The following is a 19,293-nucleotide window of genomic DNA, read 5'->3' on the forward strand; positions in this document are numbered from 1 at the left end:
CACCACACGAGCTGTGATTTTCAGACGCGGAGGAGAAAGAGACACCCAAAGGGATTTGAGCGTGTTCAGCCACACCACCTTCCCAAAGCCCCCCCCACCACATAGCCCAGCCCCATAAATACAGACCTGTTCCCTTTTTACACTGCAACACTTTTTAAAGCCTCCTAATCAAAGATTCTAAAAGAAAACAATGTCAAAATCGCAAAAAAACCCCAAGGAGATGCATTGGAAATACTAGAAATAATTGAGACTTGATGCCGAGATCTGGAATCTTGAAGTATCTATATGCTAATTTTTAATTTGTGTAGTTGTACCCAGTACGCTCAACAATACTATTCATCACTAACAATAAGGATTTTGTCTTCTTTAAAAATCATCTCATTTTCTTTAGTCTTCAATCCAAGGCCACTACCAGAACACCGAAAACTCAGTCTCTTTACCCAGATTTTACTTCATCTGTTTTATTTTAGCCTGGCTTTATGCTTTAGGTTTTTACACCTGTCATAGTAATGAATCCTATTGGCCAATATCAGCCAGATTTGGAAGAAGGTAAAATTGTCAAATATATTAAACGCTCGTGAGATTTCTAAAAGAAGTGGACAGAGGAAAAAGACCTTACAACGGGAAAGGCTGCAGGGTGAGTTCAGCTGGAGAACACACGGGAACTTAACTTGAAGGCACAGATCCATGGGAAACCTGGCTTCACTGATTTTAAACTCATGGAAGTATTTTTATTTTTAACCAGAATACAGTATTCAATAATGCCCTTCATTTGGCTTTCATAGTGTCTGACTGCTGAAAGGATTTAGTAGATTATGTTGTGACAAAGAAATCTGACCTTATAAATAAAACAAATGCCAGATTCCTCTAGTGTAGGAACGTGCGACGTTAATATTTTGTGACAAACTGTCATCAAGGCTGATCAGCAACATTCATGCCAGGGATTAAATTGCTTCTTTAAATCCATTCTCTTACCCGTGTGTTCTGTGGCACTGGAAGCAGAGCGTGTTGGGGCAGCATCCTCCATCACTTATGATATCTGAAAGTTCAGTTCTTCTGAACTTCCTGCCATCCTGCCCCTCTGCCTTCCTGCCATCCATCGCAGGCCCCACCAGATTCTGGAGGCAATACCTTTCCACTCTCTTGATTTATTATATTACTTTTTATGTTGTCAAAAGTTCTGATAGAGCTGACTGCGAGGTTTTGCTGATAGGCTTGTAAACTCTGGCAGGGAGGACTAGGGTCACTGGAGTGGTTCCGATTTTACCTTCTGAAAAGACCCCATTACTCATCTACACAAAAGACTCTCCTGGGCAGGATTCCACGAGAAAGCATTTATTTAGTCCCTTCCATTCTGCTCGGTTATGCCTGATGTAAGTCACACCGTGCTCCAGCACTTCAGAACTGCATGGGCTTCCTCGCAGCATTTTCCTTTCGAGGTAATTCAAGGCATTAACCTTGGAATTTCACTCTTTAAAATGCTCTGCTCTCATGTCTGCTCCTGATACTAGGCATGCAGGAAGCCTCAGAGCTATGCTAGACCCAAAGGGCTCTGATAAAACCACTCGGGAGCCTGTGCAGCCCACGTGGAAGACTCATTAGGACCAGGATCTCCAGAGGGAATTCCACAGGAACGTTCATGCTAGAGATAAACAGCTTAAGCTACTGCATGAGCACATTGTAAGAAGCTACTGCCCCTCAGGTGAGGTGATGTGGGTGCTCCCAGGCCCCTCCGTCTGGGAAGCAGCAGGTTCATGGCAATCCCTGCAATGGTATCTTTAATCATACGCACCCTCATGTCACACACATTGACCTCAGCCCGCACTTTGATACTGGGGGATAATTTTGTATCTGCTGCAAGAGCATTTCTATCTTTCTTGCAGTAAATTATTCTCTCAGACCAAGAGCCAAATGCAGAGCAAAAGTGGTCTGAATGAGTGTATTTTCCTTTTTATTCACAGTGAGCCGTTCTGTGCCAGCTCAGAGACTCCTGACCCAGGGCTGAGCCGTGGTGACCGCACCGCTTTCCATTACCCCTCTTCTCCTTAAATTAGCCGTTACGATGTAAACCACATTATCCATCACAACTATCCTTCTTGCTATAAGAAACTGTCAATATCCCCTCTTCCTCAAATTCATCCTCAAGCCTCAGATCTGCATTCTTACAGACACTGCTTTGCTCAACAGAGTACAATAATCCCTGTAATTATTTTTTTAAAAGCAAAATACAAGAGATTCAGACCATTTTGAAACTGAAATAATCTAATCATTTTAGCCATAAGACCATCGGCTGTAATTACCAGCTTAATGCAGAATGCACTCATTTTAGGGAAAGAAAAGTCATTAGAAGAAATTAAAATATTATTTTCGTATCACTCAGCTCTGAAAGCAGCCCTACGGGCTTTGTTGGTTTGTTACTCTTCAGGCTGATGAAAAAAGGTTCCTCGGGTCCACCTGGCACATCAAGTCTAAAATTTATGCTATTGTTAGAATAACCAGGTGCTTCCCCTCCCTCCACAGGCCTCGTGGCTTTGAAAGAAAGTTTGTTCCAAAGGGTAAAGCTTTCTGCTGACAGATCTGCTGGAATCAAGTGGGAAAGCGGGCATTTCTTGATCTCAAGGGGACAATGGGAAGGAACGCGTCTGCCCCACTCACCTTCTGCTCCATGGTTAGCGGATGGATGAAAGCCACAAAATCCACTGAGAAGTAACCAAGCACTCCTTTAGATTTACAGGTTTCACCAATTTTTAAGCAGAGCGGATTGAGAATGGCTGGATCGACAGAACATTGGGGAATGGTGGTGCCAGATGACCGCAAAGGACCTTCAGCGTGGAGCTGGTCTCCAGATGACACTATTTTTACCTCGCCTGTTGGCTCTATCAGCATGTCCACTGTAAGGTTTGTGACGTTTTCCGAGAGCGGGAAGGCTTCTATCACACCGCCTAGTAAGAAACAAATTCGCTGTTAAGCTGGTAATCAAATTCACACGTGATGCTCTTCCGAGTGCACAGAATGAACCCATCCAGCTCCTGTTGAGCTCAGACGTTGCAGGGAGGGCTGCTACGGAGAGACAGTAAGTAAATAACTGTAACGTGAGCAGTGGAGCTAGAACCCATGAATCTCTTCGAAGAGAAAGAAGACATAAAAATCTTAGAATGGGTTGGGTTGGAAAGGACCTTAAAGCCCCCCCAGTGCCACCCCCTGCCCTGGGCAGGGACACCTCCCACCAGACCAGGTTGCTCCAAGCCCCCTCCAACCTGGCCTTGAACCCCTCCAGGGATGGGGCAGCCACAGCTTCTCTGGGCAACCTGGGCCAGGCTCTCACCACCCTCACAGCAAAGAAGTTCTTCCTAATATCTAATCTCATCTCCTAATAACATCTCATCTACTACAGCACCGTACAGTTCTACCGGTGGCTTTTGAGCTGCAGACGCTTTGCGAGCAGTTCCAAAACACGCATATCACATACCTGACAGGAGAAATATGCTGTCGGGATGTATGAACGAATCCTGGGCTGTCCTACAGCCCAGCTAAATGCCAGAACAGCAGTGAAATGCAATGTTGGGACCTTGAGGGAGTGGTATCTCCTGCTGTGAAACTCATCTTGGAGATTCTCACCCATACGAGGGTTGGAGATAAGTAACCTGCCTTTTGGTATTCATCCACACGAGGAACTTGGTGTGTAGATGGGAAGGTTTGTAGATGACAACTTCTAGCAAGGTTGTCCATAGGAAAATCACAAAGAACACTGGCTGGCATTTTGGATTTGCCTTTTTACTGTACAGAATGCCACAAGTCATTTGGTTAGGATAAGCTAACGTAATAAAAATTGGTCCTATATATGTTAACTGGTATTATTTTTCAAAAAAATACTTTCAAAGCTTTGAATCATCCATGTTTCTCCCACAGAAAAAAAATGTATAAAACGTAATATATACATAAAGAAATGTATGAAACGTGTATACCCGTTATATAAAATACAAAACTATGGCAGGGCAGAACCACCTCAGAAATTTACTACCCAACCACAAACACTGTATCTTTTTGGTTCAAAATCTGGCACACAAATATAGGCTGTTAACGTGTGTGCAAAGCTCACTCGCACACACACCAGTACGCAGTGATTAGACAAGGGTTTTCTCCGCGCTGCCTCTTCCGGACAAAGATGGGCTCATTTCTGAGCTCTGGGCCAGTTGGGTACTGGCCAGCTTTGATCCAAAGGTGCCGTGAGCGGGTTTAATGCAGGAAGCCCCGCTGAGGACGGCGGCACCACGAGAAGGAAACCATCCAGCTCTCAGATTGGAACTTGTTCACGTGCCTTTGGTTGGAGGGCAAGAAAGAGCGCGGCAACAGTCTGTGCCAATGTCCTGTAAGGGACAATATGGCATTGCATTACTGGTCCTCGGTGGTGACACCACCTGCCTGGAAGGCAAGAACCGGGGAGAAAGCTCAGCTCTTCTCCAAACCACTTAAAGGTTATGAGCACATTTCACTTCATGCAATGTATATGTGTTTACATATAGCTCCCTTCCTGGTCCTAGGGGAGGGAAAAGCGAGTCTCACAGCTGTTTGCTCACCAACATCGAACAAATATGAAATATTCTCACATTTCCCTGTGTGCAAACTCACGCGCCAACACTCCTTAAAGCCCTCTGCGAAACGCGACAGCCTCCAGTACCGTAACCCAGGATCAAGGAGTCGGTGCTTATTGATTGGGAATCGCGTGAGAAAGGTAATCCAAGATTAATATAGGTTAAACGCTTGGATAGGACACATGAATGATAGAATAGTTGCCTATAATTCATCTGTAAATGAACATTTGAAGCATAATGGAGAAATAAAAGGAGATAAATATTTAAATGGGCCCAAGATTAACAAGAGTATGGCATACAATATGGTATAATTACTCCTTATAACACTTAACAGCGACTTTGCAGTCTTATTTACCTTGACTAAGAAATGTTTGGAGGAATTTTTCCCATGTAGGGAATCGTTTCTCATTGACTGGCTGTACGTGCTGTGCTAAAAGGCCCGGCAGCTCCTGGGAGATCTTCACCAAAGCTGGCTCCTGCAGAAACAAATTAAATAGAACCACAAGCAATTTTACTACAGAAATGAAAACTGCTTGTGGGGTGATTAAAAACCAGGCCTCCAACAGGCAAAAAAAAAAAAAAAAAAATGTGGTTACTGTTTACCCACAGTCAGGAAGCCTTTTTTAATTTTTCTACTTTCTACTCTTCCCTCCTATTGAAAACTGTCCTTCTCTGAAAGACAATCCACGCCCCCACCTCAGTATAGAATCTATTTCATTATAATTTATATCAATAATTTGATCTGGCAACTGAAAATGCTAAGCACTTGGTAACTGCTTAGGGATCGATACCAGGAGTCAATAACTTCTACGTTGTTTATGTTTTGAAACTGAGCACATTGAAATAGTCACATATGCCAGAAACAGTTTTACTGACTATGTTTAAGCTGTTTTATCAACCCAAACACCATTTTGTTATTAAAAAAAAAAAAAAAAGGAGGAATAATCAACCAAAAGCATTTTGAAAGCGGGAGATGCCCTTTTACAGTCCCCAATATGGAACATGAATTCACAAGAGTATTTGTGCCTCTATCTTTGGTAGAATTTGATTAGTCATTCGACAGGAGATAAGCTACCTTTTTCCTAGTTTCAAATTCTTTACTGTATTATCGTGCACACAAAACAACCCCATTAAATACAGAAACCAACTGCTTTTACTGTTCGAAAACGTCCCAGAAGTACACAGGCATATAAAGTGCAAGGACCCTGACTCTATTGCTTCAGGCTCCTTTTCTTGCTGCTTCATAAGCGTTCGCCCGCTTCCCCTGGGGCTCTTTGCTTCTGTTTTACATCCTCTCTCCTCAGCCTCCCCTGCTTCAGAAGATGACCAACCATCCTCTCATCTTGGCAATGTCCTAAGCCGCAATCGTTTTATCTTGAGCTCTGGATGAACACGGTAAAACCTTATGGCTAACATCTAAGAATAGGAATAAAAATAAATAAATTTGTTTTTCCAGAGCAGTGATTTTGAATCGCTGGGCTATGCCATGAAGCGCGTGATGTGACGTAACCAAAAATACGAATTCAAAATCAGCTTCTGTGATTTATCCACCAGAATGCGGAGGAGGAGGAGGGGCCAATGATTAGGGTATCAACTTTATGTATTGGAGACCTAGGAATATCCTGTTCCTGAACACAGTCTGCCTGAGACTTCGGGAAAGTGACCTTCTGTCTGCGCCTCAGCTGTCCAGCCACAAAATGGGGACAATCGCTGTCCCCACCTCACATGGAATTGAGAAAAAGATGCCTTGAAAATATTGAGGTGCTTAGATAATGATGCCGATCTGGGCTACGTGGGCTCCTTTCATATACTAAAGGAGAAAAATATGTTTTTGGTTTTAAACATCTCAGAAAAAATGCTAAAAAATTGTTTTAGTCAGTGTATCAATACAGTAAGCAGCACGACCTTCACCTGATGGCTAAAACAAAGGACCACATAAACCGCGAGATCCAAGCTCAGAATTTACCCAGATTCCAGTCTTACACTGCTCGTTTCCTTAAAATCCAACAATTCCTTGCAACAATTCCCAGGGACACGAGGGCGGCCGCGCTAGCTCCATGGAATGGCGCTGGGGACAGCTGTATCTCCTTTCAGAGTCCTTTTCGAGGGTCATGTGGCTGTGAAAGAAAGCTCCCTAAAGTGGGTGCAAAATCAAGCAGAAATTCCAAACTTCGCTGTGTATTGAGGGGCCCGTTTTCCTGGCTCAGCAAGGGAGGCTGCGCGTGAGAGACTGTCTCCATTCACCCCATCTTAATAGTAACTTCACACGTCCCTACAGAGATGCTCAAGGGACTGGAGCATCTCTCTGCTGAGGAAAGGCTGAGGGACCTGGGGCTGTTCAGCTGGAGAAGAGCAGACTGAGAGGGGACCTCACTGATGCTGAGCAATAGCTAAAGGGTACAGGGCAAGAGGATGGGGTCAGGCTCTTCTCAGTGGTGCCCAGGGACAGGACAAGGGGCAACGGGAACAAACTGGAACATGGGAAATTCCATCTCAACATGAGGAGGAACTTCTTTCCTGTGAGGGTGGCAGAGCCCTGGAAGAGGCTGCCCAGAGAAGTGGTGGAGTCTCCTTCTCTGGAGACATTCAAACCCCACCTGGACACGTTCCTGTGCAACCTGCTCTGGGTGGCCCTGCTCTGGCAGGAGCTTGGACTGGATGGTCTCCAGAGGTCCCTTCCAACCCCTAACATTTTGGGATTCTATGATTCAAAGCACCCTCAGCACTCGCTGACCGTGAAGGACACGTGCATCAAAACCCCTCACCTTACAGAAAGGCGACGGGGGTTTTAAAGAAATAACTAATTCAAGAAAATCTGAAAAATGTCCTTGTGAGATCAAATCCAGCGTAACAGAGCTTTTAACAACCAGTGCCTGGATAATCAAGGTGTTCACAGAAGGGAGTCAGGCAACCACTTTTTAAGGATCAGCACCTGGAATTCTAGCTGAAGTTTTTTTGCAACTGTAAGCTCTAAAAAAAGCAATAATCCTGATTATAGGGAGTTTTAGTAGGCAAATTCAAGCCCGGATCCAACATTCACTCGTGAAGTCAAACCTTTTAAAAGGATCAGTGCTCAGTAGGCTAATTTCATTTAAATTGGACGGTATCTCCAGCAGAGCTTACCAATGTTTTATCTCTTGATGGTGGCCCAAAACAATTCCAAATCATAGGCTCGATGGAAACAGGGAGCATTTGTTCAAGTCTTTCAGCTGATGTTTCTCAGTACCAGTAAAAAAGGAGCAGCCCGAGTACTGTTTACATCACGTAGAAATCTTTAAATCTACCCAAATTGGTTTTGCACCTTTTAATAACAATCAGTAAGTAAAAAAAAAAAAATTTATACCTTTTACCCCGAAATATAAAATAATTTCTCACCCTTCTGCGAGCCGAATTGTGAAAGGCTTTCTTAGAATGGCAGTTGCAACAAAAAACCAGGACCAAATGTGGTATATATTGAAGGCGCTGGAAGGAAATCTACTCGAGACAGACCGGTCAGCAAAGAAAAGCCTGTTGGAAAGGTAAGTAAATAAATAGAAAGGAGAGATAGACTTTAGAAATAGGAAGAAAGACCTGGGGACAGAAAGAGGTTGCAGAGCAGAATGCCTGAGAAAGACCTACAGCTTTTTAGCTAAAAATCAGATTGAAAGGAAATTATTCAGACTTCGCAAGCACATAGAGTGAAGAAGGTAGTTCCAAGTAAGGAAAGCCGACTGGGCCAGAGAAGAATCAAATCAGGCGACAGATTCTCAGCGATACAAACTGTCCCATCTCTGCTGCAGTCAATGAAGCCACAGCAATTTATGCCACTTCAATGGCACAATGGCAATTCATACCGTTTATGCAATATATCCTTTATATTGCCATCAGTGGAGCCATGATAACTTATTCCAGCTGCCCTGATGTGAACGGGTCCAGCCCAGCGTATTCTTATATTCTCAGTGACACCAACAGAGAGAGTCCAGTGACTGCTCTCTGACTGCCCAAATAACTTCCATTATTTCCTATTTTGCAAATTAAACTGATTTGACCTTTTTTTTTCTATTTCAGACAGGTACAGGCTGGCCAGAACCACAATCCACTGCACTGAACAAAAACCGTTTGAGAGGCTTATAAAAATGGAAATGTTTTTGGAAGCGATACACTTAATACCGTTATCTAATTAAAGTTTGCAGCCTGATCTAAAGCCCAGGCATTTAATTGTTAAAGTGCAAATTTTAAAATTAAAAAGTGCCAATTTTGCCTTCCATGAGCTGGAAAAGTATGTTCTGATAGAAGGTAACATCATGTAAAACAGCCATCATTACCAAGTAACACAAATGTTTTTCGTATGTAAAATTGCTTTGTAAAATATTTGCTCCATCTGCTGAAAGTAGCAAAGACAATTTTCCCTGATAGCTAATGGCCCATTTCAGCTGGATGGCAAGCGATTCACCGGGGCTGCGACTTGCATTAAGTGGAACGGGGCGAAAACGGCGCACAGAATTCGCCACTTATGTAGTATTATCTGCTCACTGCTTCCTGAGAGCCCGGCCCTCATTATCGCGGCCTTCGCTTTGGATCAGCACACAGGACTCGGGATGCTTTGACTCGAGAGGCTTTTTGTCAAACTGAGGCACATATGCTATGCTTCAATACAAAAGCACAAAACAGCCACTTTCCTTGACGACAAGAACAAGAAGGTTAGTTCTCTTTCAACTTTCCAGCACTTAAACTGCTGTTCCTTTTTTTCACACCACATGGGGCCATGGTTTTCTCTTCTGGCTCATGCTGTCGCTCTGCACGCTGAGGATTTCAATATATAAAGATCAAGCACTTCTTTTAATTCTAAATTCAACTACATGTACACACAAAAAAATAAGAGAAAAAAAAAAAGCCCCACTGACCTAGTCCAAAAAAAGCCCCCTCCCAATTGCTTGTTTCGTTGTACACTTTGCTATTTACCGTCCCTCCATTGAAAAGCACGTTTACATTGTGCCCTGAACTACTTCAACATCTGCTAACAGACCAATAAAAAATAAATAAACCAGGATTGTTTAGAAAGAGAGATCCTTTTTTATTTCCTCCCGACGCTCCCAAGCTGGCGGCAGCAATATGCTGCGAGATCCCCGTTCGTAGATGTCATCTCGGAAAACAAGGTATGCGGGGAAATCAAATCCAAAATCACTGCAGCCGCTGCTACCAAAAATCAGCCAGAAATCGGATCCTGAAAGCTCTATGAGCTCATCAAATAATTCTGCGTGTTTACGCACAGCATTTTAATTTGAGATTAGGACAATATTATTAAATAGTTTGTTTTTTTTAATTAAAAAAAAAAAAGATACTCGATGTGCATTGCTATTTTACGCATAAAAGCGTGTCTTTTGCTGGGTCACAGCCTTCGTTTTTCAAGGTTCCCCACATCTACCTTCAGAGCAAAGGAAACGGGACGTTATTGTCATAATCTCCAAAAATCTCGCTTTAAAAATAAAAAAAAATCATATGTTTATTTCAAATGCAACATTTGTAAGTTCAGGATATTGGGAGGTTAAGACTCGAACAAAATGAGGTAAGTAATATTTGAATGCATCTTTTCTGTATTTTAATGAGACCTCTGCAAACACACAAACAATTCAGACGCCCTCAGATTAATAACATTTTCCTAATTAATTTCTTTTTCTCTATTTCAATCTCTAAATTGAAATAGAGAAAATCTCTAAATTGAAATCTAAATCTCTCTAAATTTTGTTCACTTTTGTTCACTTGTCCTCCTTCCTGGCTTGTATCTCTAAAGAAAGGATTCTAATGAATTCCAAAAACGTGATTTCAAAAAGAGAAAAGACATCATATAGATAATCCACAGCCACTTCCCAAGAATTCCATCTAAATTGCCGAGCTGTAACGCTAAAGGAATCCTCAGACAAAACCTGCATCGTGTTTCGCAAACAACACGTAGTTAAACTTCTTTTATTCCTAGAGTTGCCTGTGTGTTACTTTTAGGATTTTAGCAAAATAAACATTTTTAAAATAATCCGAGCAGGCATTTTATTGGCTGCGATAACATTAACGGATTTCAGATTTCTTTAGTGCTCTTGCTTTATCCTCTCCTTCCACACTGTTATTGCTACAAACTGGCACTTAAATTCAATTGATTCAAAATATTCCGGATCCATATGGCCTAAAACCCTGGAGCTGAAGTTCTGATATTGCCTCACTGCTGTTTTCTAGCATTTGCCTCTACTCCAGTCCCCAGATGGTGGAAGTAACATTTAAACCTCCTTTCCTCTGCCTTGTACAATAGACCTTGGCACCATTTCAACTGTTTACTCCGGTAATTAACAGCACTGATACCACAACAATTACAACTCCTACAATCTTAACACAATAATGCTATGAATTAGTGAGAGCTAATGGCTGGAAGGTATAGTGGTTCCAGACTGCGAGATCTGTGCATTTTTAGAATAAAATAAAAGGTACAAACAGCACGCTTGCGGTAGACAATGATTACCTAGTAATTAGTTTACACAAAGCTTCCTATTTAATGGCAAAACGCTGTAATTAACGCGTGACAGAAAATCAAAGGGTACTTTGTAAGCATATGAAAAATTAACACTGCAGGCCTATAGCTTTATGTACTGATTAGAAGCATATTAAATCAATAGGACATGCAAACCAACAGCTTGCATATCTGATGATTGCAAGGCTTCGGAACGGATATCATGGCTTTAATTTAACCACGGGATACAATTACCGCGCTTTATTTTCCTTAGAATTTAAGAATCATCTGAAACATCACTACGGCAGCTACATAGATATATTAATAAGCTGAATAAGAACACTGCAGTCTGCAGAGACAGTGAATATTTAACGTGTTCAGGATATATCGGTGACAAAGCACTGCCCATAGTGGAAACAACCTGTGACTGTAGTGCTTTACCAGTAATCAAGTTCTTCCTTAACTCTTTGGGTTCTTTCTCTTTTCCTATTAAACGTCGTATCAGTTAGAATAAAATTTAAAAAGCCTGTCAAAATGCTGTAAATGCATCTTCTGTGAATCTGTCAGAGTTTCTGGCCCTCTTCAGGCTGAAAAAATTACCACACCTGCAGCTGCGTGTGTACAGTAAGAGCCACAGCAGAGACTACTGGCTTGAGAACCCCCCGGGTAAAAATCTCTCCACTATTCCCGATTGCCAGATAATCACAAAGTTTATCTAATTGCTTTTTACAGGACTTCTGAAAGTTGACCCAAAAGATTTAAAGGAACAGCCAGAATTTTGCAGCATTTTATCTTGGCATTTATAATTGTAACTTTCCAATAGCAATCAAGGCAAAATCTTGCAACCGGTGTCTGAACAGTGCTCTCTGCAACTCAGACTGGAAGCTGGATTTTCCGGATTTGTTGCCTTTTGAAAAGATTTTGATTTCCTCTAACAAATTTTAGTGAATTAATCAAGATGTAGTCTAGGAGGAAGAGAAACCATGACAAAATACAGTGACGGAACTGGAGGCAGTAAGACTCAAACACTGTAACATTTACAACAGTAGGCTGCCCAAGCACATTAAATAGCTTTTTTTCTTCTACAACAGATATTTAATGGAGAGTTTTGCAATGGTTCTGTAGCTACGGCCAATTATAATGGGTTATTGAGAGAATAGGTGCTGCTTGTTTTTCTGTCTTGTATTGGTTTTGTATTTTCAGCTCTTCTTTATCCCCACACTCACCCCCTTTTTTTGTCTTCAGTCTGATCTTTGCTATCTTTAGGATTGCTGCTTGGGAAACTCACATCACGTTGCTGGTCCTGGTGGTTAATTAAGAGTCACAGTGTAATAAAAGATAATTCTAAAATTAATTTGATTAGTAATTTAATCTAGTGATTTAGATACTACTTCAAGTTCTATACAAGAGGATGGGATCTCTGCATTTATCTGTGTTATTTTATCTAAAAGGGGGACTGTTAAAAGAAGGAAAAAGGCAACACTATCAGGAAGGTGATATTATCTTTCCTCTAAAAGGGAAGATGTTCTGAGAGTTCAAGGTGGCAGTTTGAGTCCCAAGATTCAGAGTCAGAGACCAGGAGGTAGCACGGACTTTGACAGCCTGGCGTCAGTTCAAAACCAAAAGGCACCAAATATACTTTGCAGACCCCTTTTCCACCAATCTTCAGCTTGAATTCTGAGTGAGCATCTGAGCATCTTTCTTCAAGGTCATGAAAATGTGGCTGCGTCAGGTGTGCTTAGCCCCGGATCTTGTCCCTGACAGTGGGCACAAGTGGATGCCCAGGACAGAATGAAGACAGAGCGTCCATTCCCTGAGGACTCTCCCAGCATCCAACAACTTGCAGCTCAGAATCCCTCTCAGCCAGAGACTGTGCCAGTGAGAACAGTTAATAGTTTTCCCTTCCATGAATTTATACAGTGTCCCAGTGAGGGTCCGTATAGGTACAGGCGAGATTTTCCACAATCTGAACTGCTGACTTTCAAGAGGAGTGAGATACCCAGCTTCTCGGCATACTTTGGAATACCATATATTAATAAGTATTATGGAGATCTTTCTCTAGATATTCCAAACATGTAACTGTCCTACTGTTTTTTTCACATTTTTCGCTCTGCACAGACTAACTGAAGCTTGAATTGGTACAGAAAATAGATTGGAAAATCACGATAGAATGGCATGAGAGCATTTCACGCAGCACACACGCCTTATATGTTAAACGGTTAAAAATCTGTGAATTTATTTGCTCCCTCCAAGCGTCACCGGCGTTGCGAGATACAATTAAACTCCAAAGGTGTCTCAGTACTTGCTGATAGTTTTGCACGTAAATGGGGCCAGATCCTGATATTCGTTTTCTCACCGGAGAATGTCTCCACAAATGTCACCGTTGCCGAACGTGCACTTGGGGAGGCAGCAGTTCTCTTGCTATTGAGTATCGTTAGAATCTGGGCCTCAGGATGAAATTCTTTATCTGCTGACAGGCTTCAGCAGCGCACAGTGGGATGAAGGCCTCGCAGAGATGTTCGGCGTAGTTTGTGAGCTCTACCCTTCACGCGGTTGCGAAATAATTGTTCAGATAACTCAGACGCTGCATTAAGTTAACAAGGTGAAACACATCGATAATCCTTTCCTGCATTTCTCTTTGCATTTCTCTTTGCCCAACGCTATGTTTGAAACGAGGAATCTAAAATCAGTCCCATTTTTAGATGGAATAGATTTTTCTACACACTTCAAACTCACAAATGACATTATTTTTAATCTGTTGCCTGCCACATACCAATGAGGAAAATCTGGGTATCGTGTCTTAAACTGCTATGCAAATGATGCTATTTGTAAGTATTAACATAATTTAGTGCTTACAGTCATATTCTCATTTCTAATAATTCTACCAGAATGGAGAGTCTTTTCACTGTACTCCTAGCCTGCAGGATAGTCTTTCATCAAGAAGCTGAATTTTTTAATAACCTGCCAGCATACGTTTGGTATGTGGCAGCCTACGCCGATGACACAATGTCTTCATTATCAAAAGAAACAGGTCTACACACTGTAATAGGACATTAAAGCATGCCTGTGCTCATAAACTAATGCTTTGATGTTTAAATGTGTAGCATTACAATGGTATTCCTTAACAAAGGATGATTTTAATCCGCTGCTCTCAATGGAAATACTCAGCAGAGACTGCAATTCATTATATATAAAAAAGGTCTCCCTTTCTACAAAAGAGAGCTCAACTTAGAAGGCGGAAAAATTTGAACACCCGTATTCAAACAGGATGCCCAAAATGGCAGGAAGGTTCACACTTTGCCAAAACCCACCTTACTACTGGTTTGGATTTATGGAAGCTTTCCTGCTGACTTTAGGAATTTAGCTCAAATAGGTTATTCTCTACGTGTTTTCCAACCTCCAACAAATATTTGTGTTTAAGGGCTTCTAATGGGTTGATTCCTGGTTGCATCAAAGCTCAATGTAAACGGAGTATAAAAGGGAAACCAAAGAAAGGCCGTTGTCACTGTGTCCTTTATGTCACTTAGCCACGAGAGAATTAAAAAGGCACAGAAACAAGAACGCTAACATGAGGAAATACCATTTCTATAGAGAACTTACACCAGCTTGACTTGCACAGAGTGAGGGATCTTTAGCAGATCAGAGAAATCAGCTCTTCAGCTTTGCATGATAAGCTCTATTTTATAACGTGGAATTATTTTGTAGTTGTCAAATGCAACGGAACTGTAATCAGCACAATTTGAAATTTTAATATACAATATAATTCAATCAAACAAAAATTTCAAAACAGTTCTGATTGAATTAAAAAACAAAAATCAAAAGAGCTATAATGAGTAGTTTATGTAAATTAAACAATTCTTTCTGGATACATTCCTTCTGGCTTTAAAACCATTACATTAGGAATGAATTTGGCACAATATCCAGAAATATCAAATGCTTATTGAAATTAACATATTTAAATACCAATGAATATTTAAACTACAAATAGTTCTCTGAATGCCAGAACTAATGAAGTCTGGTTTCGTATGGATTTTGCTGCGGTTAAAATGTATTATCTTATGGCCTCTCTCAATCATGTGGATTCTTAGGAATCTCCTGGTGCACGAGTTCATTGATAGGCTCTCTCTCCTTACCTAAACACCCACTGTAAATTAAAGATGCAGGAGCCTAATAATCTCCAAGACCTCAAGTGTTCTGTCTTACACAGATGAAAATGGCTCACAGGTTTAAAAGTTATTAGTAAGGAAAAATGTACAGGAAAAATAACCCTTAGAAAACCAGATTAAAAAGGAATCAGTTTGTATGTGATTTCAAATCAATTAGTACCGTTCAACTATATTAGTCCAACATTTTTGTTCAGTAATTCCAGGTTTCTATGTAGGTGTAAGGGTGTAATGCCCATGTGCTTCCATTTATACGTGTCCTCACTTTGGATAAAAAACCCTGTGTAAAATTTGCACATTATTGCCTACGAATGAAGTGTTATGACGCCCAACTTAGTCCACGGTTGGATGACAGGCATTCATTTATATTTTGGAATATTTAACTGTTTTATTTAAATTACTGTTTCCTATTACTTTGTAGAAGAGAGTCTGGTCTCTGAATAGCAACTCTTACCAATGAAAGCTCAGGGAAAAGATTTAAGGTGCAGAAGAAGCCCCGAGGACTATTAAGAAGCCACAACAACAAAGACAACACCCTGCTCCCCCGTTACTTACCCGCGCCCACTTCTGACTCCATATCTCAGGGCTGTATCGCTGACGTTCCTTTTGAACCCAGGGGTAGCATCTCAAATGGGAAATGATATCACAGTAGGCAGTGCCGTTTCCTCCAGGTCCATCATTCACCTTGAACAGCCAACGCCGCACTTCCATATTGTCCGCGATCAGCTGGCTGAGGACACGAATCATCTGCGGGGCGACGACACAAAGATGTTTTGCGCTACGCCAAGATTAAGTTGTGCCTCAATTCTGACTTCCGGTTCGCAGATATTTGGGCTTGAAATTTATTTTCTAAATACGGCTTCTTTTTCTTAGAGATGCTTGTGTTGTTACAGCTACCTTGGGTACGTAGCAAAAGCTTTTTGATGAGAATCGACAGTCTTCGTCCTTGTGCAGATCACCAAAGAGCAATGAGCACCTTTGGAGGTGGGTGAAGCTGTGGATTCTGCAGAGAGAAATTGGCCTCTCCAGGCATTTTTTTTTTTTTTTTTTTAATCTTATCATGATCTTAGGTTTTGGATACTCAGTACTGCTTAATAAATGCTCGTGACAGGGAATGGCACGGGATGGACTGCACTATTTGCAAAATCCGAGAAACAATTGTGCCAGATTCTAACACCAGCCAAAACATCTGTGAAATTTTCCTACTGGAGAGTACATTATATGGTTATAAATGTATGAAGGAGTTACCAGGCAGGCTTTATAAAAATGCTAATTATTTATTTGTGTATGTACACAGATTTAAATGGCTTTAAAATGCCTTTTGCCCAGCTGGTGTAGGATGCAATTAGCTTCTTACAAACCGCAAATGCCTTTGAACCTGGTAAAAGTATTGTGAGATCTTGTTGCATTGGCAGAGCCTCCTATGTTTTTACATTGTAATTTTTAGGACTTTTCATTTTTTTTTTTAACATTGACCTCAAATACAATTACACGTGTTCCAGATGTTATTATGTGTGGCTTTTGAGAACTGCATAAATGTGTTTTTCCTTGATGACTCCCCTACAGTAATGAAAAGAGTCAATAGCATTGTAAGGACTGTACCAATCATAAAGAATTATGTCCTATCTTTAAGTGAAAATTGAATTGTGCTTTAACATAGCGTCACCTTCCTTTGATTATTTAACCTAAAACGTCAATATTTCACACAAGCAAGCAGCAGAAGTAGAACTTCCGTAACACTGTAGCATGAATCAAAAGTATTAGATCCACATAAATTATTTAACAATAAATCAGTTGTTTTTCAGATGATTGATCATATATTTATTTCATCTACTACAGAAGATGCAGTATATTTGTGCAGCTTCGATTGTTTTCAGTGTTAAAGGTGATTAATAAAAAGTAAAGCAACACAAAAAGCCTCTCCAAGAAGCAGGAATACCTACAATCCATGGCGCTGATTATTTCCCTGTATGAGATGTAGCACCACCATAATAATAATTTTTAAAAAATCAGTACGGTTCATACTTAGACATGTCATTGCAAATTGCAAAATCAGCTTATAGAAGAAAATACTGACACCGAACGCAAAATAAACATACGGAAACTGAACACAGTACAGAAAACTCTTCTGCTGTGTAATTTTAGTTCAGTAATATTTTGTTCATTTCTTACCGGTCATACTAACAAAATAGGTGAAATTAGCAATGATAAACCAGGTAAAGCTCCAGGTGCAAATCCGCTCGGTGAACTTCTGTTTGAATAGGGTGACTTCCGAAGCAGAAGAAATTTTTCCTTCATCAAATACTTAGTTTCCCAGAAATCCCTGTTTTATTTTCAGTCACTGGTAAAACTGCTATTGATCTCACTGGGGCTGTGACTTCAGCCATGGAGGAGCAACACAAACTGAAACAACGGGACCAAATGCCCTCATATATTCTCCAGAAAGACCATGAAGAACAGCAGAACGATTGTCTTCCTTCCCAACTAGGATACAAATTGCATTTAATTGGTCAGATAGAGCCAAAAAGAACACAACCTCATACGTGATTTAATCAAACCCAGTCCGGGTCTAATCAATACGGTCATTGTGATTGTACAAAGTTTGCATTCTGCCAAGTGCAAAGAGGCACCTGCACGTTGACATGTCCCAGACCACCTTCTCCTTACCTGGTCATCGCTGGAGATGTCCGATGCTCCAGGAGGGGTTGGCACACAAGCGCTGGCAAAAATTCGTTTACTTCCCGACTTGCTACTATAGAGATGAGCCACTTCTGGCACCGAGCCTAATATAGGCACATTTAGCATGTCAGCCACTGCTAAATCATCTTTGTGGGGAACCCCTCCAATAATGTAGGCATCTCTGTTCTGGATAAGAATTTTTATTCTTTTGATTGTCTTGGGACTGTACTTGAGCTGAGTGGCTAAGCACATGTGATGCTTCTGTAGAAAGATAACATTATTCTTGTTAAAAGGTGTTCTTTTCTATTCCATGAACCTAATTTATAATGTTGCACACAATAAATACATTATTAATAGCAGGCTGGGTTATGACCTATCCTGTAGCTTAGCAGTTTAAATTGATAAAAGCTGTTGGGGTGAGGCTCCATAATCGTGCACATCTTTAGTGTGTTGGAAATGGGCTCACTGGGAATAGAACTAATTACTTCACATCTGTATTTATTTGATCCATGCGGAATTATCCTTCTGTCAGTCGGCAGAGAGGCTGGTGGCCTTTGGATAATAGTGATTCATCTCAGCAACACTTCTGGCATGGTTTAACTCTAAAGCTCCTAAAAATCAATACAAAAATGAAGAAAAACCCCTATAGCAGGGAATGTATTGCACCATACAGTTCAGCAGTATTTTAAGTGATTCTCTGAGAATAAAACACTTTGATTTACAAAAGCTTTCACTGATCACATTAAATTACTGGGGATATACATTTCCATTACACAGTAGTTCTGATAGCTACTGCAAACGCAACTGCAGAGTACTCAAGGAGAGGGTAGTATTTTTGTTGCTTAAAGTACAAAGGTTTCAACTTTTTGGAAGGAATTTTTCATTTCTTCTGAAAAAGAAGATCTATTGCTGAACAAACCATTCATGACAGATGCTATAACTTCTAAACTAAGCGTACTAGTCATAGCAGCTGAAACCTCAGAAATATTTCCTACAGCACCTCCTACGCACGGCCTGCAGATAACCCAATTATCTTTCCAAAGGTACAGACAGAGGCGCACTGAGGTTGAGGCAGATCGGGATGGACATCATGCAGAAATGCTACAAGAGAATCCACCGCAATAGATTACCGTAAACAAATAATAATAAGAAGAAAATCTTCACATTGCAATTTCCTCTAATTTAGGTCCTATCAGCAAGGTTTTCCTTTTCATGATAGCATAAATACTGGATTTTCTAGGGATTTCCAGGACTGGAGAACCCAGAATATTTTCCTTCAAAGCCCTGGATGCTCCTTCACAGGGACTGAAGTATAAAATCCGATTGCAATACTCATATGGGGATGATGGTGGATAAGGAGATGAGGGAGCCCCTGGAAGTGGACAGA

General features: G+C 41.0%; 1 protein-coding gene across 1 annotated transcript in view; it reads right to left on the reverse strand.

Moving 5' to 3' along the window:
• Positions 1–19,293, reverse strand: part of IQCH (IQ motif containing H) — a 64,232-nt gene that overhangs the window by 13,415 nt on the left and 31,524 nt on the right. Inside the window, exons 13-16 of the mRNA XM_074155717.1 lie at positions 17,895–18,167; positions 15,783–15,974; positions 4,948–5,068; positions 2,656–2,942 (exon numbers count right to left, since the gene is read on the reverse strand). Coding sequence (XP_074011818.1) covers positions 2,656–2,942; positions 4,948–5,068; positions 15,783–15,974; positions 17,895–18,167 — 873 coding nt within the window. The remainder of the gene's footprint in view (positions 1–2,655; positions 2,943–4,947; positions 5,069–15,782; positions 15,975–17,894; positions 18,168–19,293) is intronic.

This window comes from Numenius arquata, chromosome 11, assembly GCF_964106895.1.
Source record: "Numenius arquata chromosome 11, bNumArq3.hap1.1, whole genome shotgun sequence".
Lineage (NCBI taxonomy): Eukaryota > Metazoa > Chordata > Aves > Charadriiformes > Scolopacidae > Numenius > Numenius arquata.